At 47.1% G+C, this 24,083-nt stretch overlaps 1 protein-coding gene across 1 annotated transcript; it reads right to left on the bottom strand.

The window, feature by feature from the left end:
• Positions 1–4,660: 4,660 nt before the first annotated feature.
• Positions 4,661–18,657, bottom strand: Rcn1 (reticulocalbin 1). Its single transcript, XM_015994775.3, has 6 exons — positions 18,288–18,657; positions 13,634–13,827; positions 12,566–12,744; positions 10,627–10,687; positions 7,073–7,272; positions 4,661–6,141 (listed from the first exon to the last, which is right to left on the bottom strand). The coding sequence occupies exons 1-6, from the start codon at positions 18,527–18,529 to the stop codon at positions 6,034–6,036; spliced, it is 984 nt and encodes a 327-aa protein (XP_015850261.1). The 5' UTR covers positions 18,530–18,657; the 3' UTR covers positions 4,661–6,033.
• Between the last annotated feature and the right edge of the window lie 5,426 nt (positions 18,658–24,083).

Here is a 24,083-nt window from a genome sequence, read left to right on the forward strand (position 1 = left end):
TGAGGACAAAGATGGAAAGCAGGCTATGGGTGTTTCTTCCTATCAGTGGGCGTCATGTAGCTTATATGTGTGTTTGTTCTTACTTCCATCACAAAATACATCAATCTGGATCATTTATAAAGAATTCTCACTCTTCTCATGGCTGAGACGTCCAAGATCAAGGCACAGGCCGCTATCTATTGAGCTGCCTTCTGCTTCCACACTGGGATCTTGTGTGTCCTCACATCATGAAAGAGTTGATGGTCAAGGGGGGCTGGCTGGTTCCCTTTTATCTTGTCTCTATGGGCACTGATCCTCTGACTTAACCATCCTCTAAAGAGCCCACCTTTAATGACATTGTTAGGTCTTCAGTTTCAGTGTATGAATTTTAAAGGGACACACACAAACCACAGCAGCCTAGAAGGAGACCCTACTGGCTAATTGTATAAACTGGAGGTGCATATACCTGCCATTCTGCCCACCTTTTGGAAGATGTGCTTGAGAAGTGCTCTGGGGTCATTTGGGCATGAGTTCTGGGTCCTATGGAGACTTGGAGTGTGGCCTCGAAGGGCAGCACTGACCCTGAGTTAGCAAAATCCCTTTGGCCCAGGGACCCCTCCATCCTGAGGAGAAGCACGGCCAGAGCAGGAATGGCGTGGATCTGTGAAAACCCCAGAATGGGCAGAAAACGTGGCTCAGGATTTGGGGAGATATTGGCAAAAGCGTCTCAACCTGGGCACTTCCAGTCATCTCCTAACGAGCTGTGTGACTCGAGGCGCTACTTCCCTTTGTACTTCTCTGATGTGAGAAATGGGGACAACGGTGGCATGGTGATCACAGTCCCTGCTCACCAAGGTCTGGCAGCAGGACGTCCCTTCCGTGGTTCCTGGTAGACAGCCAGCAGCACTTTCCCAGGAGCACTAAAATGCTACGTGTGCCCACTACACACCTTCAAGGCAGAAAAATACACAGCGGTTACATTGCTCTTCCATGCTTCTATAGGGAATCATTTTCTGTTTCATGTGAGAAAAATTACAATGGTAAATAAGGAGCAAGGCATGATGGGATGCATTTGACCTAGTGTGTCCCCTGGAACTCACCAGAATTGAGAGTTGGAATAGTTTCTTTGGAAACAGCCCCAAGATTAGGTAAATTCCATGAGCTGAAGTATGCTGACATACTCTTTCCAGCATGAGCCAAAGCCAAGAACATCATGCCACTCACCGGGTTTTAGTGGGCAGTTCTAGCACTATCAACTCATCTTAAGGCTGCAGATAGAGCCAAGTCTCAATTGCATGTTCTTGGAGGAAGCTAGGGTCTTATCATAAAGGTGACTAACTAAACCCAGAGCCTTAAAAAGAGATTGCTGGCTTTGCACTTCTTCACAAGACGTGGTAGCTGAGCTACGTGTAGCTCTTGTTACCGGGCCCTTCCAAGCAGGTATGACTCCTGTGCTTGCTAACAAGAGACTAACCGCATAATCCGAGCAGGTGAAGAAAACCCACAGACAGCGTGGCTTTTCTAAGTGCCTTTTGTTACACTCGACTTCATTTGAAAACCTACAGCAAGAGACGAGGTACAAAATGTGTGTTCATGTTCTGCTTGGACAGAATATGGCTCCTAGCAATTAATGCTTTCAGTCACATTAAGCATTAAATAATGCCTTGTGACATTACAGTATTGCCCATTACAAATCAATTTTGTAGTGTTTGTTCATAATAAGACTTGAAATGTTACCTAGAAACAAAATATGTTTTCCTTGAAACAGTCAGACCTTATTAGAAATCCAGGGTTTTACAAATCACCATGTTAACAGTTATGTCCCCTGGCTAAGGTTTTCTTTCTTTAAATAGTGTTAAATTCAGCCTCAGACGCTCAAGTCTCTGAGTATTAAGTCTTCTTGTGTGCACTGGCTTGAAAGGAAAAACTTAACGCTCCAAATGCAGCTACTGTCCTACTATGCACAGCCTAATAAATCAGCCAGGATTCCATTTGCAGGGAAGAATAATGAGTTATTTGCAAAACAGTTATCACTGTATTTGGGTTGCACGTTCCTTTGTCATTTTGTTAAAGTTGGGTTTTCTAATATTTTAAAAAGAAAAAAGGCATCGACTATTGGGCATGATCATACATAGCATTTTAGGAGACTGCGGTAGGCAGATCACAACTTGAAATCAGGGTCAGCCTGGGCAGCTTAGTGATGGTTTTAAAGAAAGAGAAGGAAGAGAGGGAGGGAAGGAGAAGAGGAGAGAGAAAGGAAAAGTGGAAGGAAGGAAAAGTGGGAGGGAAGGAGAGAAGGGGAAGGGAAAGGAAGGTGTGTTGGATAGTTTTATGTCAACTTGGCAACAAGATAGTCATTTGGGAAGAGGGAATCTCAACTGAGAAAATGCCCCCAACAGATAGGCCTGTGGTGCGTCCCCTGGACTGATGATTGGTACGGGAGAGCCCAGCTCACAGTGGACAACACCATCTCCGGGCTGTGGTCCTGGATGCTGTAAGAAAGCAGGCTGAGCAAACCATGAGGAGCAAGCCAGTAAGCAGCACCCCTCCATGGCCTCTGCATCAGCTCCTGTCTCCAAGTTCCTGCCCTGCTTGAGTTCCTGTCCTGACTTCCCTCAGGGAGAGTCTGTGATCTGGAAGTATAAAATGAAATAAACCCTTTCCTCTCCAAATTGCTTTTGGTTATTGTGTTTTATCACAGCAACAGAAGAGAGGGGAAGAAAGAAAAGAGAGAGGGAACGAGAAGGGAGGGGAGAGAAAGGCAGTGAGTCAGCAGGAGAAACAGCCTATGTCTAGCTCAGAGGAGTTAGAAGCTTCTAGCCACACAATCACAGTCAGCGGAGAGCCAAGATGTAGACAATACACGAGAACCAGAGACAGTGCAGGTCAACTCAATGCTAAATCGCTGAGATTTTTGGCACTTAGACTTGAATTTGGCCCTGACAATGTGTGGTGTGCAGACTCCACTATTTCAGTCCTCAGAAGCAGATGACATAGACCACTGCCCTCCATGTGCTTCATGTTTGAGCTTGGAGGGTTGGGTGGGGCCATGCAAACAAGGTGTTATCTAACGGCACAGGAAGTAGGGTACCCACGCCCCCACCCCAACCCCTAGAGCCCATGTATGTGACCTTACATGGAAGAATCTCAAGATGACCCAAAGAGAAGTACCCTTGTACAGGGCATATCACCGAGGAAGGTGGCAAGAAAAGAGAGGAAGTCCACTTGAAGACAGAGGCATGACTACAAAGCCATAAGCTACAGGACCCCCAGTCACCGAAGCTGGAAGAAATGGGTAGAGTCTGTCCAGAGCCTTTGGGAGGTGTGTGTGTGCACATGTGCATGCATGAGTGAGCGTGGCCGTCACAGGACGACCTCCGCTGCCGATCCTTAGGTCTGTGCACCTTGTGTGTTGAGACAGGTTCTGTTACTTGCCTGGAACTCACCAAGTAATCTATGCTGGCTGCTGGCAAGCCCCGTGATCTGCTTCCTAACACAGACATGAAGAGCATGTGCCAGCCCGCATTTAAAAACAGAAGCACACATGGGTTCTAGGATGAACTCAGGGGCAAGTACTGCCAACTGAGTCAACTGTCTACCTGCCTGCTGACACTTTCACCTGACTCTGGCCTCCAGAACCACGAGGGTTAAGTTTCTGCCCAAACCACCTTCGTTGTGGTAATCTGCACTACAGAAAATATAAAATTATAGTACACATCAAGACATGAAACATCACAGGACATGGTAGGGAGCTAGTTGGGGCTTCTATATTGTAGAGTCTGAAAGGCCACATTGAGGTGGAACCATGCTTGTTACCCACGAATGTGGGAGGAGATGGGGTTGGGGTGCATGTCTTGAAACTGAGGGGGCAGCAGGTGCAAAGGGCCTGACCTGGGAAGGACCTCGGTGAAGTAAGGTGTTATCCTCAGAGCCAATAGCCTCCATCTTCACCCGATCAGCTGTGCCTACTTGGGAGAGTACGTGAGGATTCTGGGAAGGAGCGGGGCAAAGAGGGTCAGTGGGCCCTCACCTGAGTATCCAGCTGTGCTTTCCGGTCATTTGTATGCAATTCTGCCCTAACTGAAATGTGGCCTTGGGGTTTTGGGCTTTGCGGCTGTGGGGAAGCTATGCTGGGTAAAGATTCTGCAGCATGGCTGCTTTAGGGTCACCCCTGTTCTCGTCCGTACCCCCTCATTCACGCTCTGCACGCAAGCCCAGGAGGCTCTTTGCTTCCCCATGTTGGTTTCTCGTTGGGACACTGCTCCTATGTCACCCAGGGAGGGAATCTTAGCAACACTTCAGCGTGTTTGAGGGCAACCAAGTCAGTGGGGTGCAGTGTGGAGTGAAGGGTGGGGAAAGAGTAAAGGGACGATTCTCCGATTCTCCGAGGGAGGCAGGGCTGGATCCCGTCAGGCAGGCCTCACAGGCAACGGTAAGAGGTCTGAATTTTCCAGTTAGTACCTGTCTCAGAAAGATCCTACTGTGACAACGACATCGAGTTCCCTCACTGCAGAGAAGGACATGAAGTTCACAGCGATGAAATCAGCAAGTATGGATTGTTTTGAGCTCGCTGATAACCTAATCCATCTCAATCTGATCCATGGACTCCCAGTACTGTTTAACTTGAGAGGAACAACGAAAGCACACTTTCTATGAAGTCAAACACCACAAGACACACAGAGAAATCAAGGGTATCCTTTATTCCATCTGCCTCCTGTTTACAAGGTGGAATTTCATCTGGAAATTGTTACTCCAGCTAGTTTGGTCAACGGCTTAGATTATCACCTTGTCCTGTTGCCTTGGCATAAGCTGTGCTGGAATCAGGCTTAAAGGTTCAGGACTCAACAAACAATAAATGCCACTACATCTGGATTCCCTTGAACTCACACCCAGGAAAGAACTGTGTTTCTATTGACTATTTCAAAAACCAGACCCACTCATTAACATGAAAAAAAGTTTCTCAAGTATATTTAAAGTGTTGACCATGGTCATATAGTTTTTCAAATACCTGGCATTCATCTTTTCCCTATCTTTAAAATTCTTTTCTTGTTCACATTATCTTTTTTGATTGCTTCTTAGTATAAAAACAAAAAAAACCCAAAGATGTGGGATTATTGTGCACATTAGCAGGCCCATACAGAAAAACACAAAAAAGTTTATATACCACTTACAGTAACAGCTCAAAATATAAAGAATTTGAAATACCATGCCCGCTCCAAGGTTAGCCGACCTAGGACAATAGAACATTGACTTCCTCAGAATTTTCCTTCACCACTGTTTAACAGTGGCAACTAAAAACCCCCCAAATCTAAGAGTTCAAACACACAGCAGTCACTCTGTGCAGTGTCCCCCTGCCCCCATAAAGAACCCTTTCACTAGGTGAGACAGTTGATTGGCTTGATCAGTTTGGGAGGCATTTAGGCAGTGGGACCAAGTCCTGTGCTCATTCCATGAGTTGGCTGTTTGAAACCAGGAACTTATGCAGGGACACTTGGCTCAGTCTGGGAGGAAGGGACTGGACCTCCCTGGACTGAGTCTACCAAGTCGATCACAGTCCTCGGGGGAGGACTTGTCCTGGAGGAGGTGGGAATGGAGGGTGGGCTGGGGGTAAGGGGAGGGCGTGGGAGGGGGGAGAATAGGGGAACCCATGGCTGATATGTAGAACTGAATGGTATTGTAAAATAAAAAATATATATAAAAAAAAAAAAAAAACAAAACAAATAAAAACTACTAAAAATAAAAAAAAAAAAAAAAAAAGAACCCTTTCACATTTTCTTCCCCATCCCTTTAACTTAAGTGGGGGAGTCGGACTAGAAAGTCGTAGCAATGTATCCCCTCAGAGAATTGCAATTGCCAGGATTAGAACGTGCCTCAGGGGAGATCCTACTGGAATCAACAGCGATGGCTATTTTCCAGTAAACAGGGAACGAAAACTCATTTTTACCCCAATCTGAGGTGTAATCTCATGGTTGAGGGACACATCTGAAACTGTCACAACGCCCAGGACACCTGAAGAACGCCCCTGAGGATCGGCCGCATCAGGACGAGGGTCTTTCATAGTTCATCGTGATTTTTTGTGAGATCTTCCCCGTAATTGGTAGCCTGGCTTCCCACAAACATGTTCCAGTTGTCTAGAATCTCCTCCTTGGTTAGCAGCTCATCCTGTGGGAAGACAGAGAGCTTGACGTCACTGATCTGCGGGGTTACAAACGCCACATCTAATAGCCCAGCACCTTCTGTGCCCCCCCTCACCTCCCGTGACCACCAGGCAGAACTCCGAACTGGAATAACTCTCACTGTCTGTAAAAGCGGTGCTACAGAGCCTCAGCTAGGTCTCTGAGAATTCAGAAGCCAGACTCTACAAGCAGTGTGGGCATTATTCCCAGATCAGGTCGGAAGGACCCCACTCCTTTCACGGCCTCACTGTTTAACACGTAGGTCTGCGACGCTTGGGGGGGGGGGCAAGTAACAAAGTCCGACGAGGCAAGAATTTTGTCTTAATCTTATTTACACGCTTGGATTCTAATAAATTATTACTATAGTACTAGGGCTGGAACCCGGAGCCTGACTCGTGATAGCCAAGTGCTCTACTACTGAGCTACAAACACTCCCAGCCCCTAACTACTTAGATACCCATCAGTGGATATGGAAATACTGGTAATCATTAGAGCTCCTGCCCGCAAACCAACCAACACCCAGGAACTTGCCTGAGTCGACTGACCTCCAACGGGATGGACTCCCTATGACAGTCATATCATCGAAGTTTAATCAATATCTGATGACTAGATGAAGGGAGGAATAGGCTTGCCTCAAGACACACTGGGTTAATTTCTTAAATCCATGCCTGGACTATATGAAAGATGTTAATGTTTTAACATCACACCCTAGAGGCTGTGACTTAGTAACTTTAGTCTATAGCCCAGAAAAGATGAAGTCTAAGTTGCTCACTATAGCTGTCATGGTAAGTACAGATCTCTACTGGGCGGAGGCGGGGGTAAATAGGTACGCAACCAGAGACAACTAACAAGGCAAACAAACCCTATCTTGAACCAATTGCTTCCTGTCAATCAAGGGCTCTGAACCTGGAAGCTACCTTGTTTTTGTCTGACTCGTAAACCAGGTGCCGGGCCTCAGCCTGTGCGTGGTCATAGTCCTGAGGGAGGATCCAGTGGCGAATCTCCTCCTTGTCCAGCTTCCCATCCTTGTTCAGATCTCGGAAATCATTGAACTGCTCCCGTTCGGACACAACCCAGTCTGGCTCAGGGCCGTTGTCCTCGTGGGAAAACATGTCCGCTAGAAGACAAAGCTGTTCTTAGTTACAGAAGACAAAAAAATTCGACCCCTGAGTTTCTGGAAAGGTGATATCCCATGGAGAGAGCTAAATCACAGTGGCTGCAAAGCTGAGGAATGGCCACTGATCTACACACTATAGACACCACGAGGTGTGTGACAGGAAGACTTGGTTAGAGCCAGAAGATGAGCCTTGGAATCTCTTAGTTCAGCATCTGAGCCCAAAGCTCGTAAAATGGAGATAATAATTGCTAAATCATGTTTATGAAGACTGAAGGGCTATTTCTGGGAGAACCTCTATTCCATAAGCCTCTATTCCAACTGGCACTGTAAGGGTGAAAACAAATCCCACTGGGTACTTTCCACAGCCCAGATACATTAGGAAGTGTCCTCCTATACACATTTCCACTTCAGTTCCTTTATATCACCTGAAGTAGCTGCTAGTCCCCCATCTTACAAATGAAAACGAAGATACAATCCACAGCTTGTTTGAACCAGAGGACCACTGCACAGGACCACTGCACAGGACCACTGCACAGGACCACTGAAGGCTTCCTGCCAACCCCTCATCCCCTCTATGATTATGACTGTGGCTTGCCCCATTTTCAAAGGGCTTTCTTTTATTTTATTCACCCCTCTATACTTTAAGATATTAAAGTATTAATATCTATTACAATAAGATAGATCATTATCTCTCTCTCTCTTTCTCTCTCTTTTTTTTGTTTTTTTTTTTGTTTTTTGTTTTTCAAGACAGGGTTTCTCCGTGTAGTTTTGGTGCCCGTCCTGGATCTCAGTCTGTAGACCAGGCTGGCCTCGAATTCATAGAGATCCGTGCTGGGATTAAAGGCGGGCACCACCACTGCCCGGCTCATTATCTCAGTTTTATAAAATACCGGGAAAAAGGAGAAGGGAACATTCACAAACTGCCTTTTGTTTGTTTTGAGACAGGGTCTCACTCTATAGCCAGCCTGGCCTGGAACTCACTATATAGAGCAGGGTGCCTGGAACTCTTTAGAGATTCGCCTGCCTCTGTCTGCCAAGTGCTGGGATTAAAGTGTGTGCTACCATGCCCAGCTCTCACACAGTTTTGCTATTGTCTACTTACACCCCATGGGTAGTTTCTCTTTGAAGGAAACACAGTTTTGAAACCTTAAGTGGAAAAAGTTTCAATATAGAAGAAAATAACAAAGTTCTTCATGATAACATTTCAGTGTGGAAAAAAAGCTTTTGGTTGTAAAGTTTCAATTTGGGGAAAAATATAATAATGTTTCAAAACAGAAAACAGGTTCTTTGTATAAAGTTTCAATATAAAGGGCAAGTCAGTCATCAGCGAGAGCAGGCACTTGAAGGAAGCAGGAAAAGAAAAGCCATAAAGTAGTCAGTCCCATGCCTTTAATCCCAGTGCTCAGAGGGCAGACGCAGGAGGATCTCTGAGTTCCGGGCCAGCCTGGTCTACAGAGTTCTGTGTAACAACCAGGTTGTATACAGAGAAACCCTGTCTTGAAAAAAAATTTAAAAAAAAAGAGAATAATCATGCCTGATATTTGCGCGCGCGCGCGCGCGTGTGTGTGTGTGTGTGTGTGTGTGTGTGTGTGTGTGTGTGTGTGTGTGTGTGTGTACATGTTCCCGTGGACTCTAAGTGTGTGGTGGTCAAAGGTTTATGTCAGGTGTCTTCATCACTATTTCACCTTGTACTTTGAGACAGGGTCTCTCAATGCACCGGGAGTTCACTGACGTGAGACTGGCTGTCACTGAGCCCCAGGGTCCTGCTGTGCAGGGATTACGGGTGTGTGCCGCAACTCCAGACTTTTTATGTGGATACTGGAGATGTGACCTCGGCTCTTCATACTTTCACAACAAGCACTACACCCACCTCCGCATACTGATTTTGAGAAAGGACTATCCCATCAGCTAGTCTGAGCTTCATTCAGCCCCGCAGGAACGAGCGCTGTTTGTCATCATGTAACGGAGGAGAAAACGGAGGCAGAGAGGGATTACACAACTCTCCCAGGCTCACGCAGTCAGTGGGTGGGGGAGCCAGGGCTCCTCACCCCAGAACCCTTTCCAGAACGCCACACTAGCAACTCCTTGGCTTGTCTAAAGTAACAACACCCTGGAAATCAGGTCCCTTGCCTGGCAAGTTCACACATCAAGTCTTTCTCACTATTGGCTGCTGAAAATCTGACTCCCAAGCACAATAGCTTCCTCCCCTCTCTGCACAGTGTCCACAACGAAATGCTTCTTTTCGTCAAAGCCACTCTGAATTTTGCCCCTGTGGGGCACCATCTCAAGGCAGAGTTCAGGAGGGCCGTCAAGAGCGTACACTGTTAATCAAAAGTGCCCAATTGTTTGTTTTTATCAGGAAGCCTTTCTTTTTGTCTCATTCAATCACTGCTGTCATGGTGACAGGTCTGAGGCTCTGAATGCTCCCTTCCCTTATGGGCCTCTCAAGAGGAGGGCTGCTCCTCTGCTCGCACTGATGAGGTCACTATTAGCATCCTTACCATAAAAAGCTACAGTCACCAAGATCACTTTAATTACCGAGGCAAAGAGCTACCTGGCTGTTACCCACGACAGACAGCGAAATGTTCAGTTCTAGGACCATGTATGACTTTTCACAATGAGCAGAGGCTGTGTTCGTCATTACCAAAGGTGCTTGTCCTTTGGTGGGGACAAAAATCATACAACCACAAAACAGAGAACGAGGCAGCTTGGGCTCAGTATTACAATCTAAAGGTAACTGCATCTGTTAAACACATTCACAAAGTTTCTGATCTCTCCCCAGAAGTCAATACCTAATCGAGAGATTTTACTTGAGACAGGAAAAGGAGGGTTCGTACAAGATGGCGGCCCGAGGCTGGAGCCACACACCACAGCGGTGCGGTTGGTGGGGATCATATGCAAATTTCCATGTTGGCTGCAGATTTTTGTGCTTGGGGACTGCTGTCCATTGTGGATCTGAGCTTCCATCAGACGATTCTCCCTGATGCTTCTCAATAAGAAAATGCCAAATATGGCACTGCTAGTCACAAGATGGCACACCAGAGGATGAGCGGTTCTAACAAGGGACAACTGTGCACACCACGGAAAGGTTTACCTTTCCACACCCACTTCCAAGGCAGTGTGACCAAGAGCTCCCCTGGGCCCTGTGGCTGCTGGCTGCTGGCTGTCCTTTTGCTTTTTCTCTCCTGGGGGAACTCTTAATTGCTCACTTTGCACCAACTGGGCTAATCCAACAAACAGGGCTGAAGGTCCCTCTCTGTTGGAGCTCCAGCAGTGCGGCCATCAGACTCTGGGTGCGGGTGGAGAAGAACGCGGTCCAGTGTGGCCTGCGGAGCTACTGCAGTCCATACTCACCAATGTATTCGTCCTGGTCCACGAAACCATCCCCGTTCTTGTCGATGTCCTCCAGTGTTTCCTAGGAAGCAATGGGAAACACCAGATGGCCACGTGCTTTAAGTAAGTCCGAGACTCCTATTGTCTCTTCATCTGGCTTTTATGTCTAAACAGTTGGTGACTAATGCCTCGTTCTCTTAGCTCCTTGGGTAGTCCATTACATTAAAACAAACAAACAAACAAACAAACAAACAAACAAACAACAGGTGATGGTTGGTATCCCCATATCATCTCTCCAGTTTCCAGGGCAGAACCCTTTCTTCAAAGGAAAAGGTGTCTGGAAACTCAGCTGAGCTCTGACGCTCTCAAGAAGCCCTGCCAGACCAACACTATCCATCACCAGCCATTGCCCTAGGAGTCCGAGAGAGTCCAGCCTAAGGACACCTACGAGAGGGGAAGATAAAAATAGATTCCACAGCTAAGAGCCAGGAATACTCAGCTGCTGTCGGAGACACATAAAACTGGAGAACTAAACATTAGAGGTATAACTGACTACTCTAATAAGCGACATTTGACTTGGAGTTGTTGCCCACCGCCCGCCCCCAGCCTCAGTAACTCAGTGAATTTGCCATCCATGCGCCGAGCTACTCAAGGACACTCCAAGTCAAAGAAAACAGACTAAGTCCAGAGCACTGATCTTGCTCAAAGGCAAACAATTCCCCTGTGGCAAATTCCATCTCCATTGTCCTCTGGAAAATTGGTTATCACTAAATGGATGTTGGGTGATAAAGAAGAATGATTCTTGGACCACTGCCCAGTCCTTGGGGTCATGATACTCATGAGGCAAAAGTATGAGGCCAGAGCGGACACTGTCATTGGTTGGAAATCTCAGGTGCCCAGAGCTATTGAACAAGATGAACAAAATCTTTCGTCAACAGCTTCCCAGCAGTTGGAACTGACTCTGTCCAGGATACAGGTGATGGCATTCATTTAAATGTCATGGAAAATGAAGACACATGGGACCCAATGGGACCAATGGACGAAATGACACTCAGGGGCCTTCAAGCATCAGCCCTTTCATAAGCCTGGCATCCAGCCATCCTCTCTCTAGAGACCACTGCTGAAGCAGCAGCCGTCCCAGCCGCAATTCACTTTATCTTTCCAGGCTTTCTATTCCTTTCAAGCCATTTTTCAATGAACAAACCAAGAAAAGAAAGAAAAAAAGGAAGGAAGGATGGATGGAAGAAAGAAAGAAGAAAAGAAAAGGAAGGAGGAAGGAAGAAAGAAAGAAAGAAAGAAAGAAAGAAAGAAAGAAAGAAAGAAAGAAAGAAAGAAAGAAGAAAAGAAGGAAGAAAGAAAAGAAAAGAAAAGAAAAAAGAAAAGAAAAGAAAAGAAAGGAAGAAGGTAATTCCAGCAACAAAAAATGAGCAGAGTCCAGCTGGCTGCTCTAACCCATCACCTCTTTCTGAGTGCATGTCTAAATGGTGTCTCTCAGTCTCTGCATATCTAAGGGGGCCGGAACATAAACAGGTATATGTATCTTTTTTCTCCTGGTCTGAATAGTGAAGACAGGCTATCACATTTCTTCATTCTGTCTCTGTCCTTTGTCTGCCCCCCAGCTGTTCCCAGGATGACCCTGAAGCTCTAAGATGGAGAACTAAAGACAGAGGCAGCCTGGGTGCCTTCTAGTATTTAGAGGGGATCTGCCTGGAACTAGCCTTAATGGACTTCAATCAAGTAAGGAACAAGCTTGCTTTGTGTTCAATGGTTTCCATTGGGGTATTTGTTACAGCAGCTAGCTTGTCCTGACTCCTTCCTGGGCAGATAGAGATCTGACATATTCAACTTCAAGTCCTTCCTCAATTCCCAGCATGCTGAGTCTCTTTCCGGGAAAAGGGACAAGGTGAGGGGACAGTTTTCTCCCGGGTCTTTTCCCAGTCTGCATTTTTACGGTTCTCACCAAAACTACAATTTCCTTCATGTGTTCAAACTCCTCTGGGTGCAGAAAGGCAGTGAACTCCTCCCGAGTAGCCGTCAGGTCACCATCAAGGTCTGAAGCTTTAAACCTTCTCTCATCCCGTGGCAGCATCTTTTTAAAGGTGTGATGGTCAGAACTATCCTGGAACTCAGCGGGGTTTCCTGCAGAGTGCACACAGCAGCGGTCAACCTTTGTTAAGGAGGACCTTTTGTTCTGGATCACTCATTCTTCACACACACAAAAGATCCTGACCCACCCACTGGGTTCTTTAAAATACTTCTATTCAAAATGCCCTTTGTGTCTCCTCTCCCGCCAGGTCATCCCATCATCACAGTCGCAGCGCCCGTTAGGGGTTTTACAGCAAATACTGAAGAGCATCGGCTTTAGACCACACCACTTCAGACCTTTATTTACAAACCTCCGCATTCATTGTCTCACTTTTTGATCTAGAACATATGAGGATTCCCTGTGTGTTCTAGAATATCTTGTTTAAATGCCTCAGCTGGCTTTCAAGCTCTCGGAATCTGGCTTTGATTATCTTCCTTGTCCCCCAAGGCTGTTCCCCTGCTGTGTTATCAGGCATCTGGAGAGTCTGCACCATACTCCTGCTAAACGACTAACCACCGTGCATGCATGTCCGTGCCTCTGCCGCTCCAACTCGGCCACCTTCCTCACAGTCTCTCCATCTCTCCAAATTTAAATCCATTCCTAAGGAAGTCCTTCCTCAGAATGGTTCAGGCATACTTCATCCTTACTACCCATCCTCAGTAGCAATTTGGAACCACCAGAAGCACATCCATCCTCTTTCTCCTTCTTTCTCTGTGCGTATCTCTGAGAGCTAAGTTCAAGCAGGGCCGTGACCTAAGACACCTTCCCCTCTGTCAGACAAAGAAAGCAACTTGGTACATTCTTAGTAGGCAGAGGAGGATGTTACACAACAGGTTTTACTTTGAAGGTTGTGACATCCGGGCTGAAAGGGGGTAGCCATGGTGACAGAGTCTCCTGTGAGCCTGTTCCCTACCATGCAATCTCCACTGTGGCACCTCTTACCTAGGTAGTAGCCATAGGTAGCCTGCTTGTATTCTTCCCAGGAGATTTTTTCATCTTTGTCCCTATCATAATCCTTCCAGACTTTAGCGACGTTATCATAGATGTATCTTTTCTGTACCCGTTTGATCCAGACTTTCAGCTCCTCAGTGGTGACGAAGCCATCTCCATTACTGTCAATTCGATCAACTATTTTCCTGTAGTTAAAAAAAGTATTAATAATGATAATAACATAAAACAAAAAAAAAAATCCCTCAAGACCATAATCAAGACTTATATGGTCTTTGTCCAGCAAAATATCAAGCAATTTCCAGTCTTAAATGTTATAAAATACTAAGATTCAGGCAATGAGTGATCCAATGGTCCTAAGGTTCATTCTTTCCAAGAATGATATGCCTTTTCCTCCCTGGAACCAGGGCCAGTGGCATACTTCACTAACGGATCATGCCTCAACATTCTCAAACCCAGATATGAACTCCGAATTCTCAGCTCAGGACTTTGGAGACTGCTACTACCAACTGATGACAATTGACCTGGAAGACAAAACATATTGTGTTCCCCAATGAAGTCCAATTGTCCTTCACTTTAATGGAAACCAAGGCCCAGAAAAGTGGAATGATCTTTCCACGAGCACACAGGTAGTATTAGGTATAACTGGGTTGAGCACACATTCTTTTTAGTTTGGGGTACAACAACAGAAAATTCTATGTTAATTAAAGGAGGGGGGAGCTGTTTGTTTTCCATCCTACCACCTTGAACGTACAAGGATTTGCAACTTAAGAAACCCAGGATGACCAGTCTTGTTGGCTAAAGCAACCTCTTCCAGAAACCTGGCCCTCTGGCAGCCAAAGGAACTCAGTACCCCTGCTACTGGGTGCTGACCACTGTGCCCACTTGAGTTTCCAGCTCTACCATGGCCTGGGTCCCAGATATTTCAAACTAGACTCTACTGAGGCATCGTGAACAGTCGTTCAGGGCAAAATTCAGGCTGGAAACTCACCATCTGTCCATCTCTAAGTGAAACAGCCCCTAGCTAGGAGAGCCATCTCTGTGGGAAACTGAACACCCACAAGCTAGTGCTGATGTTCAACAGAAGTTTCACACACCTGGGATGAGGTCATCCAGGCCTGCCATGACTCAGTTTCTTTCTTTGGGGCTAGAATTCAATCAATCCAGTGATAAATTTTCTTGTCAGTAGCAGTTCTGATTAACAGTTAATACTAATGAATTAAAAATGGGAACTGAATTCCTTAGTTCTTTATAGATATAGTTCGATCTGTAACTCATAACTTTTAGAGGGAAAAGTAGAGAAGGGTGGGGGTGGGGTGGGGTGGGCATAAAAAAGTCAACATCTCTACCTGAACCCAAGGAGCCCTAGCTCCTTTCTCTGGAACTTGTGGACATTATTAACAACATTAAAGTGTCCCTTCACGCACAACTTTAACAGATCTGGGATGGAAAGACTAAATCTCATGCATCCTTGGGCTTCCATCCGGAAGCCTCAGCTGGACATAGCAGAATTCATTCAATCCTGCACAGGCAGGCCCTGCTCCAATCCTGAGGACACACTGGCAACATTGCCCACTGGTTACCCAACACCACTGAGAAGCAGAACCCTAGGCCAGCAGAGGCTCAATGTCATGAAACAATGTAACCCCTCCTTTGAGGAAAGAATAGCATTTGATCTACAACATCCAGGGCATAGATCAGTCCAATGCACAGCAAAACTGTTGACTGAAATTACAGGAGTGATCTTGACCTCTCTTGAAATTCTCGAGAGTAAGATCCTGAGAAAGGACAGGGAGTGTAGATAGAATGCTTTAGTCGGGACACATAGGTCTTCGTTCTGGCTCTTGTGTGATCAGAAGCGAGTCTCTGAGGCACTTTCCCTTGTAAGTGGAAACACCCAAGTGACAAGAAATGTATGAAGAAAAGGAGGAGGAGGGGTGTCTTTCCTCACTCTGGACAACAACGTAAATCCAGTGTGGAAGAAAAATTCCCATTCTCAGCAAAAACGTGAAATGAGTAAAGCTTCCAGGAAGGGCCTAGGGCAAATGGAGTTCCCCTGCCAGCTGCCATCAAGGGACCAAGAGAAACCAGAAACTAGGTGGACAGGTGAAATCACTCCCAACTTTGGAAAGTAATTTATATTTTTCTAAGAGTAGATGAAGCCGTTGAGATCGTACGCAGTCTGTGGCTTTACTTGCAACCCTTCAGAGATCTTTAATGATGACGTGGGTTTTTTTTTTTTTTTTTTTGGTTTTTCGAGACAGGGTTTCTCTGTGTAGCTTTGCGCCTTTCCTGGATCTCGCTCTGTAGACCAGGCTGGCCTCAAACTCACAGAGATCTGCCTGCCTCTGCCTCCCGAGTGCTGGGATTAAAGGCGTGGGCCACCACCGCCTGGCTGATGACATTTGTTTTTAACAGATGGTCAAGTGATAGACACAAAGCTGTCTAGATCTAGCCAAGTTCCTCCCTCAGCAGCCCAGACTTGGAGGGGGCTGTTGAGGCAGAAGACCGGGAGGCAACTTATCACTTAGCCCAGGCTAGACCTGTCATTGCTAAAATAGCCCAATTCCGGCCCGTATTACCTTAGAAGGGAAGGGGCTCAGGCCAGGGACCTGGATGTTATTCTTGGTTCCTTCCTCAACACTGGGTCATGGGCAAGTGCTGCCACAAGTGTCTGCATCTTTCCTGTCCTAACATCCAGACAGACCGACCCTCACCTAGCCACTGCCCAGGACTGCCTATCTGCCACGGTTACACTGCCTGGTTGGCTTTCCTAACCAAGTTTGGAAATTAGGACATTCTGTCCAACACACAGATAACATCTCTACCTCCTCAAGGTTCTTCCCTCTGCCCTTTATTTTCCCTCCTCTTGTACTTCCCATTTCCTCTTCTCTGCACCCCTCCTGCCTCACAGAAGTTCAAAACCCTGATAAACAAGTTGGCCCCTCACTTCAGGAACACCTTTCTGTTACCATACACCAGTCAACCTTTGAATCCCCTCATAAGCTCAGATGAGGTTCCATCTGCAAACCCCAAGCCTCTCCAACCTGAAGCCCCAGGGGCCCCGATAAACACACAGACTGTGATGGTTTCTCCGTGTGGCCATCACAGCAATCCTGAAAGTACTGGCCTGTCCTCACATGGGATGACCAGCACCCCGAGACCTACAGTATGAGGGTTCATCTTTGTACCTGCCACATGTCAAACGCAAACAGCCATTGCCATGCTTACATGAATAAAATAACAGAATCAAGGTCTCCATACAAGGGTCAAACCCAGACAACTCCATTAACACTTTCAGCTGCCACTTAAGCTAACCACCCCATGAAGAAATTAAATGAAGCCAGAGGACCTAAGCTAGTGTTTCCAGTTCCTAACTCTCTCCCCCCTCCTCCTTTTCCAAGACAAAACAGAATGGCTGCAATCAGGGCCCTAGAATAAATCAGTCTCCGGGGCCTCAAAGCAAACAAGAGAGTGAATTATCAATGGCCCCTATTGTTAGTCCCAAAACAAGAAGAGAAAGTACTTCCCTGCCGAGTAAAGACAGGGTTTGGAGGTAACTTTGAAGTCCAAAGGTCTTTTTTATCACAACAGGCAGATGCTGTACCTACACAATAGGTATCATTTATCCTGTTCCATTGACTCACTCTGGCTTCTCTGCGGCTCGGAGATAGCCGTGTTCTTTTCAGCAGTAGCAGAACACGAAGATCCTCCACCCCCCAGGAGCCAGGTTCCGGAAGTTCTAGTGGCCCACAGGCTGGATCGCTGTGTTCCTCCCAGCCCGACCTCCACCTGCTCTTCACTACTAGTCCCTCCGAAAGGTTTTCAGATAAGTGCACAACGCCGAGTGTCTCCTGGGGAGATCAGGTGAGGGAGTACTGAGATGTTGCCCAGATTTAGTTCCTGATTCCAAGTTAAGCTCACAGTGCACCACCATAGCCATTCTGCAGCTTTTTTTTTTTTTTTTTTTTTTTTTTTTGCCCCTGACAACCAGTTGCCAAAAAACTGAGCGCCTCACCCAAAAGGCTGGGAAGCAGAGCCCAAGGAATCTGTTTCCATCTCTGCGCCTCCTCCCCCATCTACTAGCTTCAGTGACCCCTTTTAGAAACTCCTATGTCTGTGCATGAGATTCCTGGGATGATTGGTCGGACGACAAGACCCTGACCCAGAGACAGGCCAACGATAAGCCTCTCCGTCGACTGCCCCCTTCATTCAGCTCTTCCCCATCTCTTTTGAGTCTTGAGACGCTTTTACCAAGTCTCAAGCGCCTCTCTCTGGGGCTAAGACTGGGGGAAAGAACTCGTGTACCAAAAGGCCACAGCTAACAAACTCTGGCTCACTCTCTTCTGTCTCTTCTGATGCAACCTAAAGGAGGGGGCGGGCCCTCTTGCTCCCAGCTCCCGCGGCCGCTGCCACGTTCTCGCCTGCCCGTGGGAAGCTATCCCGGCCGGGGCGTGGCGGCGACCTCCACGCGGGGTCTGGGCGCCCGCTGGCAACTTTGTGCCGCTGAGCCCGGCTCCGGCCTCGCCGCTGTGACCAACTGGCACGATTTCGCTTTCGCTTTGCTCCGGAGGTCCCGCGTGGCTCCCCTCCGAGATTGCCGTGGGCCCCTGCGTGGTCCCCCGCGCGGCCCGGGCCGCGGCCTCACCCCAGCCTCTCCTTGCTCTCCTCCGGGCTTAGCTGATCGAAGGTCTTGGAGTCCTCCTTGCCCAGGAAGGCCTCGTGATCGTACTGGAAGCTCTGGTTGTCCTCGGGCGGCCGCTCGCCCAGCTCCGAGTCGGGCCGCACCACGCGCTCCTTGCGCACGGTGGGCTTGGCTCGCAGCGTCAGCGCCAGCGCCAGCAGCAGCAGCAGCCCCAGGGCGAGTCCCAGGCGGCCACCGTGCGCCATGGTCGCGAGCAGAGGATGGTGGCGGGGCAGTAGGGGTTCGCAGCGCCGCAGCCGCTGTCCCCTCCCCAGCGAGGGGCGCGCCCGGCTGGCGAAGGAAGGCTCGGGCCGCCCCACTCACACGCCCATTGGCCGCGGCGCTGCCGGGGGAGGCCGGGGCCGCGGAGCCACGTCGCCAGCCCGGGTGGTGGGCGCCGGGCTCGGGTTTCGCCTCGGCCCCTCCCCGCGATCTGGTTGCGAGGGGCGGGCCCAGACGAAGGGGGCTGCGGACTGGAAGGCTCTCTGCACGACCGGAAAGAAGTTCTTTATTAGGGGGCGTGGGGGGAAGCAACAGATGTTCGGAGTGATAGCTCTTCCTCCGGCGTAGAGAAACAGAGCTCCCCCTCAGCTTTAAACTGAGAGCCCGAACCTCAGTCGCAGGTTTGCCCAGAGATGGGCACTTAAGCCCAATTCGACTCCAGTTAACACAGTTTGCTTTGTGGTTACCTGCACAAGAGTCTGGAAGGAGGCCAGGATGGGCGTGGTCCCCCAGATTAGGGAGGAGGCAATCTCAACATCCAGGAGATAAGGCTGTAGGGCTGTGGGAGGGGACCTGTGAGAAAGGAGAAGTCCTTTCTAGCCCCTATAGGGGAGAGGCTTCCCAAAAGAAACAGAGACACCAGATTATAATGCTGTTCTTTCTGAATGTTTCCAAGTCATTTTACAAACCCACTACGTGATTTAATTTCTACCAGCATATCAAATCTGAAATAAAGATACTAATCAGAGATGGTCTATATTATATAACTTTCTGAATGACAGAAATGTTCTCTACATGGACTGTCCTATATGTAGTGACCATTGAATAGTTGACATAGAGCCGGTCCCAGCTCAATAGCTGAGTTTAAATGTAAATAGCCACGCATAGCTACTGGCTGTCACACTGATGATGCAGGTCTGAACTTAATCATTCTTTTCACAAGAATGCATGAAGGGCTGTTGGTGTTGGGATTCTATTAAAGTATCAGAGGGTCATTGGATAGTCTAAAACAGAGTTTCTCAACCTCTGGGTCACACCCCCTTTGGGATTACACACCAGATATTTACATTGCGACTCATAACAGTAGTAAAATTACAGTTATGAAGTAGCAAGGAAATGATTTTATGGTTGGGGGTCACCACACCATGAGAAACTGTATTAAAGGGTTGTAGCCTTAGGAAGGTTGAGAACCGCTGCTCTAAAGAGTTGCAGGAAACTGTGGTTGGAGAAATCTCCCCCATGCCCAGCCCTAAGAACTATAGTACCGCCCGGGCTTGTTTTCTGCTCACCTCCCTCACCTTCTTAACATTCTCAAGGAAAGTTCATTGGTCTGTCTTCTTGCCCTTGTAATAAGGAAGTCAGGACACCATAGCAGAGATGCAAAGAACCTTCTATAAAGACCATTTTCTGCTAACAAATTAAAACAATGGGCTGCTACATCTAAGTTGGTTGTTTTGTTTTGTTTTGTTTTGTTTTGTTTTGTTTTGTTTTCCAAGACAGGGTTTCTCTGTGTAGCTTTGCACCTTTCCTGAATCTCGATCTAAGTCTTGAGGGAATAATGAAGAACAAGACAGCCATGGTTCTACACAGTGTATAAAGTGGATCAAGCAGGGAAGGCTGTCTGGAGTGAATGATACATAGTAACGGAGACTAGAGATAAGTAGGTAAGCCAGGCCGGGAGCTGTGGCTTGTGAGGGTCCTATGTTAGCTGGCAGAGGACAGAGGAGTTGGAAGTAATGCTCTGTGACCTTGTACAACCCCTCCATTTGTCATCGAGACCTGGCCCATGCGAAGGGGGCGGGGAACGTCCAGTGTCTGATGGATCTAGTGTTCCTTTGTTGATTTTCTATTGGGGTAAGAAGTGCTGTATTTGAAACTAGAAATGTCTCAGTTGTTGGTATAGAGGTGTGGACTTTCAGCAAAGGAAACACATTGCTTTGGGGATGAAATGCTCCCTTGATTGTTAACTTGGCTGGAATCAAGTAAGAGACATTCCTCTGGGCATGTCTGTGAAACATTTCCAAGAAGTATTAACAGGAAGGAGGCCCTTAGAGAGGGCAGCTCCCAGATGCAGAGCCTAGGGGAAAGCAGGGCAGCTCGCCACCTTTACCTCATGCTGGTGAGTATTGCCACTGTGGTCAGACTGCAGCTTCTTCAGGCTTCCAAGGTGGACTGAAGACCAGTGACTCTCCAGGCTTCTTCTGACCCTTCAGCACTAGATTAGGGCCGAGCAGCTCTCTCAAATCCTCAGCTTCTCCAGAACACTGGTGGCCACCAATGGACTAGCCAGCTCCTATACTGTAAGCCAATCTAATAAATCCTCTTTTACAATACAATATTTATTGCAACTTTTACAATATTTGTTGCAGAGTATTTTACACTGTGAAGAGGTATCTTTGCCAAGGCTCCTTCTGATTGGTTCAATAAAGAGCTGAATGACCAATAGGAAGGAAGAGGCCTAGATAGGAAGAGGTTAGGAGGGACTTCTGGAGACAGAGAGGACTCTGGGAAGAGAAAGGTGGAGAAGCCTGGAGACACGGAGAGGAAACAGGAAGTACAAGATGGAAGAGAGCTAGCACCAAGTAGATTACATATAAATGGGTTCATTTAAGTTAAAGAGCTAGTTAGGAACAAGCCTAAGCTACAGGCTGAGCTTTCATAATAAATCTCCGTGTCATTATTTGGGAGCTAGCTGACAGGACAGAAAAAGACTCATTACACTTACTTATCCTGCTGTTTCTTTTCCCTGAGAGAATCCTGACTAATGAACTTTTCAAACACAAATGCCTTGGGGTTAAGTGGCTTAGTGCCCTCTGTTCACAAGGCAAAGGGGATATAAATTGAGTTGGGGAGGAGAGAAGGAGAGCTTGGAAAGGGGATGGGAAAGTGAGTGGAGACTGGCTGGGCTCCCTGGAGTTCAGTCGGAATGTCAGGAATGAAGGTGGCCCAGCTTCACGCTTGCTACAGTTAGGCTTCCTGCCACACGCTTCCCACAGATTGTTTCCCTGTGGGAATTCCCCGCTCAGCTGTGAATCCGGAAGCTTTCATGTAATTTCCCCTGGAGCTTGCCTACATTCTCTTCCTGCATTTTTTTTTTCCAGTCTTCCCTGGAGAATTAAGAAGTCCCCTCAACCAAGTGATCAGGAAAAGTGATGATGCCAGCTGACCGAGGTTCTCCACTAAACGATTATTTTCTTTCCTTTTTAAGGCTTGCTTTTTCTCTCCCCCCCCCCCCCCAGCTTATATGGGGAGACTGAATGATGAAGCACATTTTCGCTTCCTAAGTTAACCATCATCCATAATGAGACAAAGGATCCCCCAAGCAGGAGGAGGCACGTAGCTGAGGGCTGAACCAGTGCAAAGGAAAGGCAGTTTCAAATAGTTGAATTGATAGGTTAGGGTATGCCGATTTGTTTGTTGCAAGTAATACCATCCAAACTCAGACTGAAAGTTAAGATAACATTATTATTTCATGTATCAAAAAGTCTTAACACGTCTTTGTGTGGGTGTGTGGTTTTTTTGTTTGTTTGTTTGTTTGTTTGTTTGTTTGTTGGGGGGGGGTTGGCACCTTTGTTCCGAGTCCTGTCTGTGGTTAGATGTACATAGTCTGGCTCATGAGCATCCAAGGATTCTCCTGCTTCAGTAGCATCCAGCTTTCCATGGGTTCCAAACTAAGGTCCTCAGATTGGTTGCACAAGCGCTTTAGCCACCAGCCTAGTCCTCTGCTCAGAAAGTCTTGAGTTAAATCAACTTGGGACCGGCTCATGCACATGGCTCAGGGGCATCATCAAGGAACCAGGTTTTAAAGTTTTTTGTTTTTCTCCAGTAGCAAAGAAACAGTTTTCTTCCTGACTTTCCTACCAGATCCCCTCTTCTCATTGGCCAGAATGGTATGGAAATTCTACCCTAACCCGGTTGATTAGGCCAATCAAAATAGCTGGAAAAGTACACAGAATCCTCAGAAGTCCATCCTGAGGGTTCTGGCAGGAAAGAACAAGGCAGATGGTTAGAGATACCACAAGGATTTGTAATTAACTGCTGTGTTTAAAAGTTTTTGCCTCCTCTCCACCTTCTGCCTCCCCATCACTCAGAGTCAGAGACAGTGGTCAAGATTCAACTCAGAGGTCATTTATTTCATGGCATTTTCCCTTAGATCTCAGATCAGACTCAGTAATTTCTAACTCAAAATGCCCAGAGTCTTTGCATCTCATACATGGCTTTTTCAGTCTGATTTGTGCTACCACCTTCGTTTCAGTTTCTCCTAAGTCAAATTCCCTAAAAAGGACGAACCAGTATGATTCCTGTCTATATACATAAATCCAAGAACTGTATCATTTAGTGACTTCTCCTTGAAGTTAATCAAAAATAAAAGCTTGCCATGAGGCTGGGGACCATATTCTTTTTGTTCATTGCATAGCCACTATCTAGCTTAATACCTGGCCATAGTTGGTACCTCAGTCACATCTGAGTGCATAATAAAATACTAATGCCTACCAACTTTTGTTTCTGGTTAAGACAGAGAAAGGTAGTGTCTTAAGTTTTTATTACTGTGAAGAGACACCATGACCATGGCAACTCTTATAAAGGAAAACATTTAATCGTGGTAACTTGCTTACAGTTCAGAGATTCAGTCCATCATGGCAGGGTTCATGGCAGTATGTAGGCAGATGTGGTGCTGGAGCTGATTCCTACATCTTGACTCAGATGCAACAGGAAGCTGACAGACTGTCACACCCAGTGAAGCTTGAGAAGAAGACCTTAAAGCCCGCCCCCACAGTGACACACTTCCAACAGAAGGTGTGGCCCAGATTAAAGGTGTGCCCTCCAGCCTCAAGGTCTGGATTAAAGGTGTGCCCTCCAGCCTCTTCCAACAAGACCACACTTCCTCCAACAGGGCCACACCTCCTAATAATGCCACTCCCTATAAGCTTATAGGGGCCAAATACATCCACACTACCACAGGTAGAGGCTGCATTTACCCTCACTTTCCCTTTCAACACATACACACAGCATAGTGGACATCAAGCAATGAAGGGCACTGAGAATAATCAAGGTGAGTTCTATTATTATCTCAGCTTATTGCCTTGAGCAGAATTTCCAGCTGTGGAACAAGGAATGAGAACGGAGGGGAATATCCAGGAAGACTAAGTATTGCCTAGGCAAGCACGCTCACAAGGAGAGAGCTACAGAGAACCCTGGAGACCTGCAGCAAGTCTCCACTGCGTATTCAGAGCACTGATCAATGCGTGTACTCAAGGCTGAAGAATGAACCATCTGCAAGAGTCACAGAAACTGTGAGTACCAGGCCCAGAACCCGTTCCCACTGGTCAGACCGGAAAAACACATCAGTAATTGGCCACTGGGTGGAACATTCACTAAGGTCTTGCCTCAGAGGGGAGCAATAATCAGCCCTAGACTTGCCATTGCTCCCCAAATGACTAACAGAATATCAAAGCAAAATGTGAACAATATGACTGTTCCAAGTTATTTGACTCCTCCGAGAGAAAATGTTCAAGGAAACTTATAGGCATAGAGTAC

Source organism: Peromyscus maniculatus, chromosome 4 (assembly GCF_049852395.1).
Source record: "Peromyscus maniculatus bairdii isolate BWxNUB_F1_BW_parent chromosome 4, HU_Pman_BW_mat_3.1, whole genome shotgun sequence".
Taxonomy (NCBI): Eukaryota; Metazoa; Chordata; class Mammalia; order Rodentia; family Cricetidae; genus Peromyscus; species Peromyscus maniculatus.